This window comes from Xenopus laevis, chromosome 1L (genome assembly GCF_017654675.1).
Source record: "Xenopus laevis strain J_2021 chromosome 1L, Xenopus_laevis_v10.1, whole genome shotgun sequence".
Taxonomy (NCBI): Eukaryota; Metazoa; Chordata; class Amphibia; order Anura; family Pipidae; genus Xenopus; species Xenopus laevis.
The window spans coordinates 209,366,988-209,389,111 of NC_054371.1; the positions used below are offsets into that span (position 1 = coordinate 209,366,988).

The 22,124-nt window shown below is 38.9% G+C and overlaps 1 protein-coding gene across 4 annotated transcripts in view; it reads left to right on the forward strand.

The window, feature by feature from the left end:
* Positions 1 to 22,124, forward strand: part of arl15.L (ADP ribosylation factor like GTPase 15 L homeolog) — a 179,053-nt gene that overhangs the window by 69,327 nt on the left and 87,602 nt on the right. For all 4 annotated transcript variants that reach the window (XR_005965214.1, XM_041580783.1, XM_018245885.2 and 1 more), the window contains 1 exon segment: positions 10,587 to 10,795. Coding sequence is in view for 3 of the 4 variants with exons in the window: in XM_041580783.1 (XP_041436717.1) it covers positions 10,587 to 10,795 (209 nt within the window). In the remaining variant the exon portion in view is untranslated.

The window sequence follows — 22,124 nt, forward strand, 5'->3', positions numbered from 1 at the left end:
CTGAATAGTAAGATGAGTAATAAAAAGTAACAATAAATGTGTATCCTTACAGAGCATTTATTTTTTAGATGGGACCAGTGACCCCCATTTGAAAGCTGGAAAGAGTCAGAAGAAGAAAAAAAAATGACAGCCAACTGGAAAGTTGCTTAGAATTAGCCATTCTATAACATACTAAAAGTTCACTTCAAGGCCCCCTTTAAAGGGAAAACTTCAAAAGCCTAACATTTTGACATCGTGATTTGCGCTGGATAATCGGAGTCTTGTTTTCAAAGAGAAAATTCAATAAAACCAAGTTTTCGGCACGTCAACCGTACAATATGAATTGGCACTCGTTTTTGTTTTTTTTTTAAAAAATTATTGATAAATAAGTTCTATTTGTGGAAAGGAATTTGGTCGACTTTGGTTTCAGAAAAAACGAAGATTAATTTGAGTTTTAGTAAATCAGCCCTATGTACGTTTACATGGACATAATGTGACTTGGCTTGTGCTTCTAGCCCTCATATGTAGTACAATCCACATTTTTAGTGAAAACATTTTTTTTTTAAAGGATTTTTTTAAACACAGAGGATGGAAAAATCAGAATCTGAAAATCCGGCATCTGTCCATGGCTATGGACCTGCTGAAGTTGTATTAAAGTTAATGGGATACGTCCCGAAGATATCCTGATCTGCGCTGGGTTTTGGGCAATAATCCGAAGATTTAGTGGGTTTTTGGCAGAAAATCCAAAAATTTCATATGATTTGAATTTTTGTATGATTTTCCCGCAGTGGAATTTTTTTGAAAAATGTATTGATAAATAAGGGGAAATAACCTGTGCGGATTCCTTCGGAGTATATTTCAGAAAATTAGATAAATTCGGATTTTGATAAATAACTCCATCGGTGCCTTACAGTTTATGTTATAATATTACACAACTTTTGTTACACATTTCTTACAGTATGTGTTCTGCCTATGTTTATTTTTCTTATACGCCCATCACTTCTTTATTATCTGAAAGATGAACGAAAACCCATGGAAACCTCGGCTTCTGTATGAAGTTAAAACTTTTTGTGTTCCTGACCATCATCCTCTATCTCTCTATACCAAATACCTGCTTTTCCCTCTTCACTTCTTCCGTCTCCAAATTCCCTGAAACATTGCGTATGTCTAAGGCTCTGTACACCATGTCATCTATATGTAAATACATGGAATAGGCTCATTGTTAATTCCGGGTGATTGCCAGATCACTTCCAGAAGAGATGTTGAAATGCCTATATAAAAGTAAAATGAGCAGCCACGACAGCTGCTTTAATACCCAAGCTAAGGTCAGTTTTATTTATTAGAAATACATTGTGACAGCTGTATTTATCATTGGCAATAGTATTTAACGTTATAAGCAAGCAGCGTTGAGTGTGCTGCCTGATTAATGGTTTCCTTTCTGACACTGAATTTGTATATTGTTTTCCTTTGACCTTTTGTGCAGCTCTACAATAACGCAGACCATCTGCATGGCAGACTTATCTTTTCCTTTCTCCTTTCTTTTTTTGACTTTGTGAGCAATTTACAGTATGCAGCAAATCGTGAGTGGCTACATCTTACAAACACAAACATTCATCTGTTATTTCCGGAAATGTATAATATTACTTTTTTTTTTTTAACCAAAGTTTTCTCTAATATTTGATGTGATTTTAATAGTCCCATCTTCATAATGACAAAGGCTTTCAGCTATGAGGCTTTCTTCTGCATTACGGGCTGCAGGGATTCCTCTGTTTTGATTAGAGATGCACCGAATCCACTATTTTGTATTCTGCCGAACCCCCGAATCCTTTGTGAAGGATTCGGCCGAACACCGAACCACATATGCAAATTAGGGGTGGGAAGGGGAAAAAAATTAACTTTCTTGTCTTGTGGCAAAAAGTCACGTGATTTCCCTCCCCACTCCTAATTTGCATATGCAAATTAGTATTCGGATTTGGTTTGGCCAGGCAGAAGGATTTGGCCGAATCCGAATCCTGCTGAAAAAGGCCAAATCCTGGCCAAATCCCGAACTGAATCGTGGATTCGGTGCATCCCTAGTTTTGATGCAGGGTTTAAGCAACTCTGTGGAGCAACACGTATGGAAAGCAAAGCCCTTGTTAACACTTGACATTCCAATTTCTGTTTTATTTAATCACAAATCAAATTTTTCTCAAATTCTTCTCTAAAAATTCGTGATTTATAAAATGTAAAAAACACAAAAACTCAAATACAAAACTTCAGCAAATAAAAGCAGTCGAGGTCCTATAGAACTCAAAGGGAGCTGCGCTAAGTGATTTGGAATTTTAGAGGTTTTTGGATTCTTTTTGCTAGTAATTGTATGAATTTTTTTTTTTTTAGAATTTTTAGAGGCTTTTGAGGCTTTTGGGTTTTTATTAGCACATTATTTAGAGGAATAGAGTTTAATATTAGTCTTAAAAAAATCTTAAACCATTAAATTCAAATGTTGATAAATGGGCCTCCCGATGTGTGCAGTTTTTTTGGGAGTCAATCCGCTTTGCTCCATCTTACCTGGTCACTCATAGTAACAGCACGGTTACCATTTATTTCAAGTTGCACATAAATTTTATTTACCCACTTCCATTGACAAACACTGACACATGCCAAAAATTGGGTGAGATGGGGGAACAGTTAAAGGAGAAACAAACCGCTTATTAAAAAAAAAAAACCTACTACCCTACCCCACATAGACCCCCCCCTCCCTCCTCACCCCCAGCCTAGCTGCTACCCATGGCAAATGCCCCTAACATTTTACTTTACCCGTCGGTGCAGATTCAGGGATCGGGCAGCCATCTTCGGGGTCTTTGTGTCTTCTCCCGGCGCTTCGGCAATTTCTGTCCATTTCGGTGCATGCGCAGTTCTCGTGAACCGGGAAATTGCTCCAACTGTACATGTGCCGGTCTGCCGGTCTCATTCTTAGATTACCGAAGACCCGGAAGATGGCTGCCGTGAACTCCGATCCCTGAATCTGCACTGAGGGGTAAGTAAAAAGTTATTGGCACCCTGTTTATAATACAACTGGGTTGGTGACTCTGCCTTGATTCACTGCTTGGAAAAGCATATTGTAAGAGAGAATAAAGGTGCAGATCAGAGGGGTTTGGGTTAAATCAGGCACCAATGTTGGGTTGGGGGTGGGTGATCATAGTCTATCACAGCACATAGTACCTGTCGCTACAGTTGGACTCGCCATTTCCCAATTGCATCGTGGTTGCATGTTTCAATGGATTCGGCAAAGATGGATTAGGGTGAATATGGGTTGGAATGATTTTCATAAGCCTAATGCCCTTTTGGAGCTTACAGTCCCTACCATGCACACACCAGGACTGGTTTCATCCGAAACAAATTAACGTGCTAGAATATTTTGAGAGTGTCAGGAAAAAAAAACCAAGAGAAGACGTACACAGATATGGGAAAAACATAGAAACTCCATAAATATTGTGCCATAACTGGAGGAAAATATAGGCAGCAATGCTAAAAGATGCACTACTGTGCCGTTATGCAGTGCAGATGGACTAAGTTGGCCAGACCCGGACAGGCAATCTGTGGGTTCCGGCAAATGCCACAGGGGCTGCTGTAAGTTGCTATAGACAGTAACTATATTTTGGGCTGATGGGGGCTGTTTAGGACTCTGTGTACCATGAATACCAGGGCCTTTTTTTAATCTCAGTCCAGACCGGAAGTTGGCCACCAACTGACTAGGGAATATGTGCAAACCCACCAGCCAAGTGGATTCATAAGGATTGCGTAATCACTGATATCTGTAAGCCACCAGAGTCCTTCAAATGGAAATGCAAAAATGCTATATTTTTGGAATGTTTTACCGTACCTGAGTAAAATGCTCTAGAGAAGCTCTCTGTTTGTTTAGGATAGCAGCTGCAGTATTAGCTTGGTGTGACATCACTTCCTGCCTGAGTCTCTCCCTGCTCACTTATAACTCTGGACTCCGATTACAGCAGAGAAGGAAAGGGGTGGGGGGGAGGACAAAACTGAGCATGCTCACTCCCGGGGCAAGGAGGTTTAAGCTGAAGGCAGGAAGTCTGATACAGAAGCCCATGTGTACACAATAGAGGGGAAAGAAATGCTGTGTTTCTTTTGACTCAGAGCAGCATTACTTTGAGAGTTTACTGGTATATTTAGGTGGACCTTTCTGATAAGGCTTACTTAGTTTTAACCTTTCTTTCTCCTTTAAGCAGTGGAACAGCATTGGGTCTGTAAACTGTCTCCACATGGCGTGTTTTGTTTTAAGCGCAAAGCTGCCACGCATCAAGTAATTGGCTACAGGCAAGACCAAGTTGTAAATAGACACACGCATTACACTCTTCTTGGCTAATTGCTATGCAAGATTCAGTGACAATAACAATTTCCCTGAAACTTTCCTTCTTTTAAGAACTTCTGATGTTGTCCGCGTGAAGAATGATCATTTTCGTGTGAACGGCGTATTATAATGCTGTGTATATTGTTCCGACTCGCAATAGTTTCATCTCTAGCGGGACAAAGCAGTGTACAGGCGCATAAAGAATGTATTCCTTCAGGATCCTTCTCCCCACATGTGAAGACAGAAATGTGGTATTTGCTGATGGTCCAGCAGGGAGCAATTGTACATGATGCAGGGACAGTCTGTTCACTTGCAACTCGGAAAAGAACTTGTTTATCAGCAGTTTCAGGAGTTTACACTTCAAATCTATCATGTAAAGCAAAACAAGATTGCTGGAGGTCTTATTCTACAATTTGTAAGATTTAGGGAAAGCTAAGGTGATTATTGCTCAATAGCAGGCCAGGCACTGTAGCTATGCACATGATGTAGCTCAGAATTTTTGGTTAACACCTTTTTTGGGCATTTTTATTCGTATTCATAATAAATAAGGGGCTGTTTTGTCACCGTTTTGAAGCCCCTCCTCCAGCTAATTTGTGAGACTTGGTTCCTTAAAGGGGTGGTTTATTTTCAGGTTAATTTTAGTGTGTTATAAATTTGGATATAATGTTGCAAAATCCGTGCGTGTTTACTGGTGGTGCTGGGAACCTTGCTGCAAACCTTGGTTTCCGTTATCCATTCAAAAGTGGAGAATCAGATGGCACACAATCGAAGTTTATTGAGATCTACACACAACGTTCCGGAGGTACAACCTCCTTTCTCAAGTGCTCTCAAGGAGGTTGTACCTCCGAAACATTGTGTGTAGATCTCAATAAAATTCAATTATTTAGCACGACTGCCCGAGTGTGTGCCATCTCATTCTCTACTTTTGAATGTATGTTACAAATTTGCCTATTCATAGCCACTTTTCAATTGGCCTTCGTTTTTTTAATAGTTTTTAATTATTTGCTTTGCAGCTTCCAAATGGGGGTCACTGACCCCAGCAGCCAAAAAACATTCCTCTGTAAGGCCACAATGTTGCTACTTTTTTATTACATATCTTTCTATTTAGGCCCTCCTGTGTTTATGTTCCTGTCTCTCTTTCAAACCGCTGCCTGGTTGCTAGATTAATTTGGACCCTGGCAATCAGATAGTGCTGAAACAAAAAGCTAACTAATATAAAACCGCAAATAATAAAAAATGAATACCAAATACAAGTTGTCTTTAAATAGCACTCTCTATATCAGGGATACCCATCCTTTTTGTTATCCATAAGCCACATTCAATTAAAAAAAAAAAAAATTGGAGAGCCACATAAACGTGCAAAACGTTCATGGGTTGCCAATATGGGCTGTGATTGGATATTGGTAGCCCCTATGTGGACTGGCAGCCTACTGGAGGCTCTGTTTGGCAATACACCTGGTTTATATGCAACTAAAACTTGCCTCTAAACCAGGAATTCAAAAAGAAGCACCTGCTTTGAGGCCACTGGGAGCAACATCCAAGGGGTTGGTGAGTAACATGTTGCTTACGAGCCACTGGTTGGAGATCACTGCTCTATTTCATACTAAAACTTAATTTAAAAGTGATCAGTAAAACCAAGAAATAAAAATAGTTTTTCATCAAGCCAATAGAAAGTCCCCAAACAAAATAACTTTAAATTTGCGAAGGCTGCTCTTCTGAGCACTTTTGCAGTGAATTTTAATGTATAACAGTTTAATACTGCTAGTATCTGCTTATCCGCTCCGCAGCTTTGTCCTATGTGTTGCACATTGTTCCCAGTTACATACTTTTTTGTTCTGGTTACAGCGATGATAATAATAATAATAATATAGAAATATTACATATCAACATGTTAAATACTTAAACCTAAGCTGGTTGTGGTTTGGTGATTTTAGGGGGTGCCAGGAGCCTGACTCATCACAGCTGTGCTCCTATAACAGACTGGCCATATATCAATCCAATATTTGAGCAAGCCTGATAAAACGTTTGTAGAGGCTTTGTGAATTTCCTAGGAAAAGCCCCTTCTCCTCCAGGGGAATCGTTATTTCCTTTTGATTTGATACACTGTATGACCTCCCAGTTCACAGAGTATTAGTAAGGCCGTGACTCATGCCTCATGGATATGATCTGATGTGCTCTAAGTGATGGTGGCCATTTCTGTTTTATATTTCCTTGGAAACCTGTGCCAAGACTAAAGTTACTGAACACTGGGCTCTGAGATTGCATGGTGTGAATGATGACCTTGCCAGATGAATCCATGAGCAAGTGAGAAAATTGAACTCATATTGGAATCTCATGAAGTTTTCTGTGCCAGGATACTTTGTGTGTGTTCACCACAGCCAGCAACTAAGTGAAAGTTTAGTTACTTTGTATATTGTTTGCTATGGACCACATTCCAGGCATAGGACAGATGTAGTAGATACATACATGCAGTAACCCAAGATATGATTCACCATCAACTACATCCAGTTTCATCATAGATGACTCGGTCACAGTGCTCATACTGGATACAAATCTGTGAATGTTTAAATTTTTTTTTTCAAAATGAATCAGTTAATAGTGCTTCTCCAGCAGAATTCTGCACTGAAAGAGCAAACAGATTTTTTTATATTCAATTTTGAAATCTGACATGGGGCTAGACATATTGTCAATTTCCCAGCTGCCCTAAGTCATGTGACTTGTGCTCTGATAAACTTCAATCACTCTTTACTACTGTACTGCAAGTTGGAGTGATATCACCCCCCTCCCTTTTCCCCCCAGCAACCAAACAAAAGAACAATGGGAAGGTAACCAGATAGCAGCTCCTGAACACAAGATAACAGCTGCCTGGTAGATCTAAGAACAACACTCAATAGTAAAAACCCATGTCCCACTGAGACACATTCAGTTACATTGAGAAGGAAAAACAGCAGCTTGCCAAAAAGCATTTCTCTCCTAAAGTGCAGGCACAAGTCACATGACCAGGGGCAGCTGGGAAATTGACAAAATATCTAGCCGCATGTCAGATTTCAAAATTGAATATAAAAAAATCTGTTTGCTCTCTTGAGAAATGGATTTTAGTGCAGAATTCTGTTGGAGCAGCACTATTAACTGATTCATTTTGAAAAACATTTTTTTTCCCATGACAGTATCCCTTTAAGGTTCCAATGGTAAATTTAAATTTTCAAAAATCACAAATTAGAATTTAAAAGCACAGATTTAAATGTAAATTAGAATGTGAGATTCATCCCACCTCGACCATGGAAACCGTTCTATTTCGAATATTCGCCACCTAAAACCTACCAAGTTTATTTACAAATCAGTGGAAGAGGTCTGTTGTACAATTTAAATATGTTAATTGCCTTCCTTACATTCGAGTTTTTTTCCGGAGGAAAACTCAATTCGCATTCAATTAGAATTTTCGCGTCGGGACTATTTGATCGAATATTAGACATTTGAGTTTTTTCATAAATAACCTCCCATTCGAGTTATGAGTACATTCGAATTTATAAGAGAAAAAAAAATTCAAATAAATTTGAAATTCAACTTTTGATGAATAACCCCCCTCTAGTGAGAGCTTTTATGATTTGGGAAGCCTTCCTGCAGGGAACAATTGTTATTGGATCTACGTGATTTTACTACCCTAAATTTTACTACTATAAATGCCAGGGGATTCCCTACTACACAGTTGAATTGAAAAAGCCGCACGGATGAGTGGTGAAATATTTTCAGGAAAACTCCAGTTGCTTTAGACTTAACTCTACTTGATACTGTATATCATGACCTGGATGAATGAGAATCTCCATAGACAAATAAGTAGAATGCATATTTATGTATTTTGAATGTTTGCCTCCCTTCTTCCCTGGTAGGAGAAAAGAGGGGGATCTAGCAGCAAAATATAACAGAATGAAAGGGGTAGAGGAGGCAGTTAGGGGCGCCAGTTAGTAGCAGGTTGCAATAGTCTAGGTGGGATAGAATAACTGCATGCATAAGTATTGTAGCTGTTGCTTAAAGGGATACTGTCATGGGAAAAAGTTCATATCAGTTAATAGTGCTGCTCCAGCACAATTCTGCTGTGAAATCCATTTCTCAAAAGAGCAAATAGATTTTTTTATATTCAATTTTGAAATCTGACATGAGGCTAGACATTTTGTCAATTTCCCAGCTGCCCTTGGTCATGTGACTTGTGCCTGCACTTTAGGAGAGAAATGCTTTCTGGCAGGCTGCTGTTTTTCCTTCTCAATGTAACTGAATGTGTCTCAGTGGGACATGGGTTTTTACTATTGAGTGTTGTTCTCAGATCTACCAGGAAGCTGTTATCTTGTGTTAGGGAGCTGTTATCTGTTTACCTTCCCATTGTTTTTTGTTTGGCTGCTGGGGGGGGGGGAGGGAGGGGGTGATATCACTCCAACTTGCAGTAAAGAGTGATTGAAGTTTATCAGAGCACAAATCACATTACTTGGGGCAGCTGGGAAATTGACAATATGTCTAGCCCCATGTCAGATTTCAAAATTGAATATAAAAAAATCTGTTTGCTCTTTTGAGAAATGGATTTCAGTGCAGAATTCTGCTGGAGCAGCACTATTAACTGATTCATTTAGAAAAAAATGTTTTTTCCCATGACAGTATCCCTTTAAGAGAGAAATGGACACCAATGACAGGCATTGGGGTTCATTTATATACTTTGTGCAGAGCAGAATGATTCCCACATCGAACATATTTGCCCTGCAAATGTTTATATTTATAAAGCTGGATAAGATTGGTGTGTTTATTGCACAAACATAATTGCAAATTATGTTCTTGAGAGCTTTTTAAATATCGCACAGTTGCATATTGCAACTATTTATGCACACACGCAGTGTTCCAGTTGTGCTATTTTCCGCATTGGTAGCAGAAAAAATATTAGCATAAAAAAAAAGTTGCTTACCAATTCTATGATAGCTTTGTAACTAAAACACTCTGTTTTTGTAAAAACATGCACTTGCATAGATACTAGATACTTACTTATGCAAGAGGGGACCAGGGAATGTGCACTGATCCATCCCCTCTCATTTTTTGTTTGCTTAGGTTTCTACAAACATCATATTTTGAATCTCTAGGACTATGTGGTATCAGTTTCCTGAATTTCATCTTACCACCTCTGTGCTGATATTTATTGTTCTTCTTAAAAAGGAAAAAAAGGCAGTCGTATGGGGAAAGTGTCTGCTTTACACAATATAGGTTATGGGGACAATTTGGAATTTTTTTTGTTATTGCAGTGAAAAGTATTCTTTTTTGTACTGTGATTTAAAAGCTTGCTTTTGCGCCTAACAATTTAGGAATCCTGATTTTGTTAACTGGAAGGGCCTGGCGTAAGCACACAGCAGTGACGGGTGGTGGCAAAAAGGCTTGTTTGAAAGTTCTTCTCTGAGATCCACATGTTGACACTCTGTGTGCATCAGCCAGGGAGCTTTCCGTTAAAGGGATTCTGTCATGGATTCTTATGGTGTCATTTTTATTTATAAATTACACTGTTTACACTGCAAATAATTCTCTCCTACTATATAAAACGTCGTTCCAGAACCAGCAAGTGTATTTTTAGTTGTAATATTGGTGTGTAGGTGTATCTTGGGTCATTTTGCCTGGTCATGTGCTTTCAGAAAGAGCCAGCACATTAGGATGGAACTGCTTTCTGGCAGGCTGTTGTTTCTCCTACTCAATGTAACTGAACGTGTCTCAGTGGGACCTGGATTTTACTATAGAGTGCTGTTCTTAGATCTTCCAGGCAGCTGTTATCTTGTATTAGGGAGCTGTTATCTGGTTACCTTCCCATTGTTCTGTTGTTAGGCTGCTGGGGGGGTTGATATCACTCCAAATTGCAGTACAGCAGTAAAGAGTGACTGAAGTTTATCAGAGCATAAGTCACATGACTGGGGGCAGCTGGGAAACTGACAATATGTCTAGCCCCAAATTTCAAAACAAAATATAAAAAAATCTGCTCTTTTGAGAAATGGATTTCAGTGCAAAATTCTGCTGGAGCAGCACTATTAACTGATTTAAAAAAAAAAAAAAATTCCTATGACACCCAAAAGTGGTGCTAGGTTGAAAGTCGTGTTTTGAGCACAGCTGTTTTCCATTGTGTATTAGCGGCTGCCAAAACGCTACGGGTACCATAAGCCGCAACCGCTACAAGTGACTGACCAACCATTTACATTATATGCACTTCGTTTAACAAATCTCTCGGTTTATTTTAATAAAGGGGCCACCAACATCAGGAAGTACTGGAGTCGCTACTACCAGGGATCCCAGGGAGTGATATTCGTACTAGACAGTGCCTCGTCCGAAGACGACCTCGAAACTGCCAGAAACGAGCTTCATTCAGCTCTGCAGCACCCACAGTTATGCACTTTACCTTTTTTAATACTGGCCAACCACCAAGACAAGCCAGCAGCTCGCTCAGTACAAGAGGTACGTTTCCCCTGATTTCCATCCCTTTCACTTTTTCTGCTGGCCAATAATGAATGTCTCACTGCTGCACCATTTTTTGTGATTCCCACTCAATTTAATACCCTGAACTGCAATTGATACACATCAAATAAGCAATGCCTGTTTTATGCAAGGTAAGGAGCAAAGGCAAGTAGGATGATGAGCAGGTGCTAATATCATAACAATATCATAACAATATCATAACAAACTGCACGTGTGCTGCTTTCTTCTTTTCTGCGTCAATGACACCAAAACCAGATTAGTATTCTCCTGCGAAACAAAAAACATTGGGTTGTCAGGTTAATGGGGTCCTTCATCTTAAAGGGGTTGTTCACCTTTGAGTTAACTCTTAGTGTGATATGTAGAGTGATAGTCTGAGACAATTTGCAATTGGTTTTCATTTTTTATTATTTATGGTTTTTGACTCATTTAGTTTTTTATTCAGCAGCTCTCCAGTTTGCAATTTCAGCAGTCTGGTGTCTAGGATACAAACCATGCACTGATCTGAATAACAGACTGGAATATGAATAGGAGAGGCTTGAATAGAAAGATGAGTAATAAAATGGAGCAATAACTATACATTTGTAGCCTTACAGAGTATTTGTTTTTAGATGGGGTAAGTGACCCGCTGGAACGATCAGAAGAAGAAGACAAATAATTCAAAAACTATAAAAAAAAAAAAAAAAAAAGCAAAAAATGACGACCAATTGAAAAGTTATATTCTACTATATACTAGTGCTCTTAAAGGTGAACCACCCTTTTAAAGTTAACTAGAATGACTCATAAGCAACTTTCGAACTGTCCTAATTTTTGAATTGTTTGCCTTTTTCACTCACCCTATCAAAAAAAAAAAAGAACGCTCTGTAAGGCTACACCTTTATTGTTAATGCTACTTTTTATTACTCGTCTTTCTATTCAGGCCTCTCCTATTCATATTCCAGTCTCTTATACAAATGAATGCATAATTGCTAGGGTGATTTGGACCCTAGCAACCAGATTGTCTGTGAAATTCCCTGCATCTTAATAGATAACAGTCCCCTGGCAACAAGAGTAAAAGTACATTTTCTAAGTCAAGGCACCACAAAGCAGCAAACATTAGAACTTTAATTTTATGGTACTTAAGGGATCTGGGAAAACCCACTGTAAATTTGGGGGAAAGTGAATATTGAATGAGTAAAGTAAGCTTTACGTGAACCATTGATGGTGAGCATGCTGGGAGTTGAATTTAATGGCCCATTTGCCTGATATCTCTAAAGTAGAACCTAATAAAAGTGCTTACATTTCAGCCCCAAATTTCAAGCCGGAGTGATAGGTCATCAGACGTGGCACATGATGTGTATTACAGACTGCTGTGTCTTTACAGTTGCTGGTGCAGTGCATCACTTATTTTACAACTCACCGCTAGAGACAGCTTTCAGTTATTCAGGAGTAGTCAGGCATAAAATCACTACAAGCCTTCACTTCAAAGTAAGAAAGACATGAGCATCTTTCCAGACGAAAGATTTATAAAGGGGAAGTGGCTCTGATATTTTTTTAGGTCTATATTTCAGTATATTTAGTGTTGTTCTGATAGTGGCAAATGAGATGCGAAAGTGTAGAATCTAAGATGCATGCTATTCAGACCTTCCACAACCGAAAAATCATAAAAATTAGGAGAGGAGATTTTAAAAGCAGCATTCGGAAGTGCAATAATAATTATAATGCAAATTTATCATCCAGCCTTTTGGGTTCCAGGGGTTGGTGTCTGTAGCAGACAGTTCCAGGGTACGAACAGAAGTTACAAGTCTCCCAATGAATGTGGCATATCTCTGTCTAAAGTAGGGATGCACCGAATCCAGGAATCAGTTCGGGATTCAGCCTTTTTCAGCAGGATTCGGATTCGTCCGAATCCTTCTGCCTGGCTGAACCAAATCCGAATCCTAATTGACTTTTTGTCACAAAAGAAGGAAGTAAAAAACGTTTCCCCCTTCCCACCCCTAATTTGTATATGCACATTACGATTTGGATTCAGTTCAGTATTCGGCCGAATCTTTCGCAAAGGATTCGGGGGTTCAGCCGAATCCAAAATACTGGATTTGGAGCATCCCTAGTCTAAAGTACTCTAAAAGTTAATTAGTTGGTCAACCGTTACCATGTATACGCAGCAGGCTATGAGACAATGACAAATTTCCACTATATATTTGTACAGGTATGGGATTCGTTATCTGGAAACCCGTTATCTAGAAAGCTGTGAATTAGGGAAAGGCGTCTCCCACAGACTCCATTTTATCCAAATAATCCAAATTCTTAAAAATGATTTCCTTTTTCTCTGTAATAATAAATCAGTCCCTTGTACTTGATCCCAACTAAGATATAATTAATCCTTATTGGAATCAAAACCAGCCTATTGGGTTTATTTAATGTTTACATGATTTTCTAGTAGACTTAAGGTATGAAGATCCAAATTACGGAAAGATCAGTTATCCGGAAAACCCCAGGTCCTGAGCATCCTTGATAACAGTTCCTGTACCAGGAAAGTATTTTGGATTGAATATAATTCCTCTGTGACCATCTCTCTTTTCCATCCATCCGAACATACAAGCCAGTAAAATGCTACATTTGTTTCATAGCAGGCTAAAATGGAATATGCAGACATTCATAGTAAGTCTACAGTGAAACCTAAATTTTACATCCCCTGATTTTAAGTAGGGATGCACCGAATCCACTTTTTTTGATTCATGAAAGATTCGGCTGAATACCGAACCAAATCGGAACCCTAATTTGCATATGCAAATTAGGGGTGGGAAGGGGAAAACATTTTTTACTTCCTTGTTTTCTGACAAAAAGTTACGCCCCTAATTTGCATATGCAAATTAGGATTCGGTTCGGCCGGGCAGAAGGATTTGGCCGAATCCGAATCCTGCTGAAAAAGGCGTCGCGTAGGGGTAGTGTTTATGTCCGGTGCCTAGGGCAGCATCGGACCTAAATACAGTCCGGTGCAGATTCAGGGATCATAGTTCACGGCAGCCATCTTCCGGGTCTTCGCGTTTTCTTCTGGCGCTTCTGCAATTTCCACCAATGCGGTGCATGCGCAGTTGTCGCGAACCCGGAAATTGCTCCAACTGCACATGCACCATTTCGCCTGTCAAATTCTCAGATTACCTAAGACCCTGAAGATGGCTGCCGTGAACTCCGATCCCTGAATCTGCACAGAGGATTAAGTAAAAATTTAGGGGCATTTGCCCGGGGTAGTAGCTAGGCTGGGGGGGGGAGGGGGGTTAGGGTCTAACTAGTCTAAGTCTAACTAACTTTTCTATTGACCTTAATTTTTCTTTTTTTATACTTTTTGAATCATATGACTTCTTCTTCTGATCTGTAAGGCTACACATGTATTGTTATTGCTACTTTTTATTACTCTTCTTTTTGCTCTACTCTCTTATTCATGTTCAAGTCTCTTATGCAAAGATAATTTGGACTCTAGCAACCAGACTGCTGAATATTTCAAACTAGCGAGCTGCTGAATAAAAAGCTAAATAGAACATGGAAACCACTTGCAAATTGTCACTCTACATCATACCAATTGTTAACTCAAATGTGCACGACCCCTTTAGTACTTATCTCAATGCTCCACCACCTGTTGTGTCGCTAAAGTATCTGTGATTTAATTTCCTTCAAACATTCAGAAGTATTATTAATTCAGTAATATTTAGTTACACCACTCCTATTGGTCCAGTTTCTGCCATTTGAACACTTAACTTTTTGTCCAGTAGAAGCCACAGCATTGACAATCATGTGACTAAAGACCAACGTTTGCTACATCAGTATTGTATTTTTGGATTTTGTTATACGAGCTAGACCAGTGATCTCCCAACAAGTAGCTTGTGAGAAAAATGTTGTTCTCCAACTCCTTGGATGTTACTCTCCGTGTCCTCAAAGCAGGTGCTAATTTTTGAATTCCTGGCTTGGAAGCAAGTTTTAAATGCATAAAAAGTATAGTGCCAAGTAGAGTCTCCGGTAGGCTGCCAGCCCACACAGGGACTACCAAATAGCCAATCACAGCCATTATTTGGCACCCAAGGGACTTTTTCATTCTTGTGTTGCTCCCCAACTCTTTTTATATTTGAATGTGGCTCACAGGTATAAAAGGTTGGGGACCCCTGAGCTAGACTCATTCTGTTCTGGTTCACAGCAGAAATTTTGAACATAGATTTCTAAATTTGGGTACAGGGAATAATATAGCAGTCCTTATTATATATGCAGGGATATATTTTCTCTCCATCAGCCTGTGATGGTGTTTTTAAAGCATGGTTGAAAGCCAAAATATATTGAATACCAGATGTTCACTTAAATCACTTGTGTGTGGTCATGGTGTCATGGGTAAAGTTTCATGAACACAATTAGACTGAAAAAAATCGCCCCGTCAATCTGTTGTTCTCTTGCCAAATAGATATTTCTACCAGTCTCAAGTTAATTGGTACTCTCCTTTAAATTGTGAGCAAGCAGGTTTGTTTAAGGTGCATCTTCCTAAAGTTTAAAGGCCACCGTCTCCAACAGCATAAATTGTTATATCCAGTGTGACTTATTAATTGCTAGTTCACCAGGCACCCTACCATAGCCACATTGTTAGGTTACTGTTATTTTTCAACACATTGTGGATTATTTCATTTTTGCTTAACTGCACACTTTAATCTATGGAAGAGACATATTAGCCAATAAAGTTCCTTATTGGGAATCTGTTTGTTCTGGGATTAATTGAAGCTGCGATACAGGTCTAGTTATATATGTGAAACTACAGTAAGGCTGAGGGTTGCCATCTTTTCCATAAATTAATTCCGGACAGGGGTGGGGCGGGTCTGTTGCATCAGGGGGCGGGTTATTATGTGTCGATTAGTGATTGGCTGATCGTCATGCCATTAACTTCAATGTTCTGTTTTATCCTGGACAGCCCTTCCAAAAATCAGGCTGTTCGGGTAAAACTGGTGGCAACAGGTGGCAACCCTAACTCAATTGTCCAGGGTGTATTTGTAGTAATTTTTCATCTTTCCTGTTTAAAGGAGAACTAAACCCCCTTTCTAATATCTCCCAGCATTTTTGAAATAAAAAAGGGACAAAAAAGTTGCCATGTGTAGCGAGTCAATTTTTTGACCGCACCCATTTTTGTGGCCACACCCCCTAATTACCATGTTCATTTTACAAAATTTGGCAGGTTATGAAAGTTTGAACATATTTCTGTGGTTTTTTTTTTCCAGTTATTACAGTTTTAATTACGAAGGTGAATTGCCCTTTAAGCTGTGAGTCTAACTTCTCCCAAGAGACCTGTTATCTTTATTTTGTTACAATTACTTATTTTCTTATCTCGAAATTGCTACAAATGTATCTTATCTGAAGCTGTGGTTGTTCTGGGCTCTCTGTCAAAAGCCAATTAAGTTAGAAACTTTGTTTCTTTTTCTACCTGTTCAGTGCTGAGAAAAACGTGACTTTCCAGTACAAACGAGGGACTATTTGTGTTAACTCCTGTGCGGGGGGGGGGGAGGAGCAGGGAAGGAGGAACTATGGAGGGTAGGGGTTTTTATTAGAAAGGGGGTTTAGTTCTCCTTTAAGGAATTAATTTTTGGCCTAATCCAATAGGATCATAAAATGGTCTGTGAAAAATGTTCTTTTGAGGTGCTTATATGGCCAGAATGTTGGGCAGTAGAGTCACAACTTTTCAAAGTGCCTTATTGACTCCTGGCATATATGGCCAACCTTAAGGCTTCATGCAATGAAAAGAATAGATTACTTGTTTAAAAGTAGGGATGCACCGAATCTAGGATTCGGTTCGGGATTCAGCCAGGACTTGGCCTTTTTCAGCAGGATTCAGATTCGGCCGAATCCTTGCGCCTGGCCGAACCGAATCAGAAACCTTATTTGCATATGCAAATTAGGGGCGGGAACGGAAATCACATGACTTTTCATCACAAAACAAGGAAGTGAAATATTTTTGCCCCACTTTTCCATTCCCTCCCCTAATTTGCATATTCAAAATCGGTTCGGTATTCGGCCGAATACCAAATAGTGAATTCGGCGCACCCCAACTTAAAAGTGGCATATTTATTGATAAATACATAATGACTTTCTCTATAACATTTTTTTAGACGTGAATAACTATAAAATTCACAATATTTATTTCCAAAAATACAAAAGAAATCCTTTTACAGATGCACAAACCTTTTTATTACATTTCTGCGGAGGAAACTTTTTTTTTTTGGCATTGCGCATGTTTTTTCCGTTGACTCTTATTTCATCCCGCTACTGGAGCTCTTGTGCTAAACACAATCCCAAGCAGGGGTCCATTATATGTAATAGTAATTCATCCTGGCAGATTCCTTTGTCAAGGAAGTAGCCTCTTTGATTACACATGAAGACCAAAAGCCAAAGGAATAATAGCTTGATATAGATACAAAGGATCTACACTCATGTTCTTCTGTTTTTATTTTTCTTGCACCCACATGCGTTTCATATTGATAGCCGTGTGTTATATTTACTTTGTTCATTCCGATATCCATGACTAATGTATTCCATGCATTTGAATGAAAATAGCATCTAAAAATGTCGTAGTTCTTTCCTCTCCAACCCAAAAGTTGGACTTTGTAATTATATCCTCTATGTTTGTGCTTTTGACACTGAATACTTTTGATTGATATTGAAGACAGCAGAGTCCTTTGATTGCTTGTTTATTTCTTAAATACATCATCTAATCAGGTGTTTTTTATCTGACTGCATTCACTAAAGGATTTCTATTAAAGGCTGTTGATCTCTTGAAAGGAATTTTATTAGAAGTGGGTCCTTCTAACCGGGTTCGGTCACCTTTTTGTCATACACATGGTGAACATTTAGCACGCATTTCAAAATGAATTTCAAGTCATATTTTGCAGAACGTGAGCAGTTTGTGTGCAATACAGGTATGTGATCCATTATTCGAAAACCTGTTATCCAGAAAGCTCCGAATTACGGAATGGTCGTCTCTCATAGACTCCTTTTTATCCAAATAATCCACATTTTTAAAAATGATTTCCTTTTTCCCTGTAATAATAAAACAGTACCTTGTATTTAATCCGAACTGAGATATAATTAATCCTTATTGGAAGCAAAACCAGCCTATTGGGTTTATTTAATGTTTACATTTTTTCCCAGTAGACTTAAGGTATAAAGATCCATATTACAGAAAGATCTGCTATCTGGAAATCCCCAGGTCCCGAGCATTCTGGATAACAGGTCCCATACCTGTACAAATATACCTAAACATGGAGTAACGGCACAGGTTTATGTACTAGAAAGTGTGTGATGGTTCCATTTGGTTATTAAATTCGGAATTATTAAACATTGTGACCAATTGCAAAGCCTTTGGAAAGAGACGAGAATGATGTATATCTGATACAATATAAGCAGATAGAAGAAAAAAAGAAGAGCACAGAACAGATATATACTGTAAAGCAATATCAAAGTGTGTGTGCATGTGTGTGTATTTTGTGTTGACTACTGGGACAGATTTAGCAAAATTGGAATAAGAGTTTTTACTGAGATTTGAGTATTTTGCTGTCGAAAGTTCTGTAACAAATTCAAAATCCTAATGCAGGCTTTTTCAAATTGGAAAAAAGTGAATAAAAAAATTCATAATCTGCAGCTGGTGTCAATTCCTAAAAAAAATGGAAAAGAAGGCAGTGGATGTAAATACGGCAGAAGAAAATCTGCATGCATTTTGCTACATTGGTGATGGCAGAGGGAAAATGGTAGGGAAATTAGAATAGAATTGCAAAAATGAAATGACAGATTGCAAAAGAATTAAGGCAAAGCTTACGAGTAAGTATTGCTATATTTAAATACACCAACTTTAAAGAAACCACTTGCTGGTATATGACATCCTGCTGTATGTAATGAGTATGGTTTGGGCCCAAAACATTTCAGATGAGGAATTGGCAGACACTTACTACAACAGCAGATTTCTAGGGGCCTAAGTAGTAGGGGGGTTAAGGCAAAGGCTGGATAAAGACGAGAATGTTGCTGTGCCATAGCAGAGGTTCATAGGTTTATCTTCTTTTATATTAATGCCACAAATTTGGCTTTTGTTTTTACATATGGCTCGTACCGTCATGGCTAGTTGGGAAGAGTTTGAAGATTTAAACTTTGCCATAAAGGATAAAGAACAAAGACTCTTTGCCATGAACCCAAACTGTGGTTTGCTATAAAAAAGCCAAATATGCTTTGCCATAAAACGAAACACATTCTTGTGAACAAATATTTGACCATAAAGCAGACAGAAGAAAACATTTTTAAGGCCACCACACAGTAGTACTTTGCACTCTACTGCTGCAGAAGATTTATAGATTTCTCTTTCTTTAGATTGACATCGGACTTGCTTTCAAGTGAATGGAAAACCATCAGTTTCTTAAGACTGTTCTTTGTCATTAAAGAAGAAGGAAAGTCTTTTTTACTTAGGGTTGCCAAAAGTTAAGCATGCCAAGTGATTGTATTTACTTACCTTACCTGACACCCCGGGCCGTGCTCCTATCAGCAGAAAACTGCACCGGCCCGGAGTTATACCAGTGAGCACCACGGAGTGATCCTCTTCCTTCTTCTACTTTCTTCAAATTTCCCAGAGCAGACGCATGCGCAGTAGAACGAAATAGTCGACTTCTTAGTTAAATTTTGGCTGTCCAGTACTGCAAGTGCCATAACTCAGAAATGTATCAATTAGGGATGCACCAAATCCAGGATTCGGTTCGGGATTCGGCAAGGATTCGGCCTTTTTCAACGGGATTCGGATTCGCCTTTTTCAGCGGGATTCGGCCGAATAATTCTTCCTGGCCGAACCGCAAATTAGGGACGGGGAGGGAAATCAACTGATTTTTTGTCACAAAACAAGGAAGTAAGAAATGTTTCCCCTTCCCACCCCTAATTTGCATATGCAAATTCGGATTCGGTTCGGTATGCGGCCGAATCTTTTGGGATGGATTCAGGGGTTTGGACGAATCCAAAATAGTGAATAGGTGCATCCCTAGTATCAATTATACAGCATGTTTAATATGGGGTTAGAACTAGAGCCCTTCCTTAGTTACATTGAATTCTACTTTTTAAATGACGTTTTTGAAACCTGATGAAAACTTTTTTTTTTTTGGACAGTTTGTTACTGTTTATAGTTCCATAGTTACATCGTCGCAGACTTTCCAATCCTGTAAATAATGTTGCTTTAAGCTATTTCCACTCCAGGAAGTATAACCTGGAATGTTGATAAGCAACCAATAGGCTTTCTATAACACACTCATTTAAATCATCATCTTATATTTATATAGTGCCATCAAATTACACAGTGCTCATTTCGGCTATAATAAGCAAAATATATTGCATTGTATTTAGACACAAGAATGTATGTTGTTCTTGCAGCATTAGCTGTCTCCCAATAAATCCTTTGTGTAAATCAAAGAGTCTTTCAAACAATGTAAACTGCTTTTTGGCAGAATTCTGCAGCTTTATAATGTTATCATGCAGTACATAGGGTAGCATACATTCCAATTGTATGAGTAGATGGACAACTCCCTTTAGAGTATTAAAATTGTGTTTTAATACAACTGAGTTATTGGGTTGTATTTGAGGCGTGGATTATTATTAGTGATCAGCGTCATTTTCAACAGTTTTGCAGAAAAAATTATGCCCATATACTCCAATGGGTGAAAAAAATAGTCGAACGTCAAAAAAAAAAAAAAAAGATTGACGTGTGACAAAAAACCCTAAAAATTGATGTGGCTAAAAATGCCATATTTTATATAGTGAACTTATTGCACAAGGCTAAAGTTTCAGATTGTCAATAGCAGCAATGATCCAGGACTTCAAACTTGTCACAGGGGGTCACCATCTTGGAAAGTGTTTGTGACACTCACATGCTCAGTGGGCTCTGAGCAGCTGTTGAGAAGCTAAGCTTAGGGGTCGTCACTAATTATCCAGCAGAAAATGAGCTTCCCCTGTAATATAAGCTGATGCTATAGGGCTATTAAATTCTGATGCTAATTGCACTGGTTTCTGTGCTGCCATGTAGTAATTATCTGTTTTAATTACTAATCAGCCTTATATTGTGACATTTCTATTCAATTTGTACTGAATATTGTGAGTGGGCCCGGTTCGTGATTCAGCCTTTTTCAGCGGGATTCGGATTCGGCCGAATCCTTCTTCCTGGCCGAACCGCAAATTAGGGACGGGCAGGGAAATCAACTGATTTTTATCACAAAACAAGGAAGTAAGAAATGTTTCCCCTTCCCACCCCTAATTTGCATATGCAAATTTGGGTTCGGTATACGGCCGAATCTTTCGTGAATGATTCGTGGGTTCGGATGAATCCAAAATAGTGGATTCGGTGCATCCCTATTATCAATTATACAGTATGCTTAATATGGGGTTTGAACTAGAGCCCTTCCTTAGTTACATTGAATTCTACTTTTTAAATGACGTTTTTGTAACCTGATGAAAACTTTATTTTTTTATTAGTAAGTGTCAGTAAGTGACAGCAGCACAGAGCATGTGCAGTGAATCAGCAGAAAAGAAGATGGGGAGCTACTGGGGCATCTTTGGAGACACAGATCTTTACTGCTAAAGGGCTGTGGTTGCCTTGGGCTGGTACAGAAGCCAAAAACATAATGTACAACATAACTAGCCTACTTCTTAAGTTAAGCTTTAGTTCTGACAAATCAAATTTTTTAATATTTTTTTGGGATTCATGGATGACAAATCCTCTTCGCTAAAGAGGAGAAGGGCCTTCTGGGATGTTATAAGAGCAAAGTTCAAAAGCCAGTATATGTGATGGTATCGGGGTGCATTAGTGCCCAAGGCATGGTGAACTTTCACATTTGGGAAGGCACGCTTAATGCTCAACAGTATATTCGGGTTTGGAGCAAAATACGCTGCCATCTAGAAAATGCCTTTTTCCAGGGAAGCCTTGCTTATTTCAGCAAGATAATGCCAACCCCCATTTTGTACATAATGCAACAGCACAACACCATAGTAATAAAGTCCAAGTGCCAAACTGGCCTGTCTGTAGTCCAGACCTGTCCCCTATTGAAAACATTTGGTGCATCATGAAACTTAAATTACAAACAAAGAGACACTGAATATTGAGCAGCCGACATCCTATACAGGCAAGAATGGGACAACATATCACTTGGAAAACGACAGCAATCGGTATCCTCCGTTCCCAAATGTTTACAGAGTGTGGTTAAAAGGAGGGGGGATGCAACGCAATGGGAAACATGCTCCTGTCCCAACTTTTTGGAAACATGTCGTTGGCATCCGTTTCAAAATGAGCAGA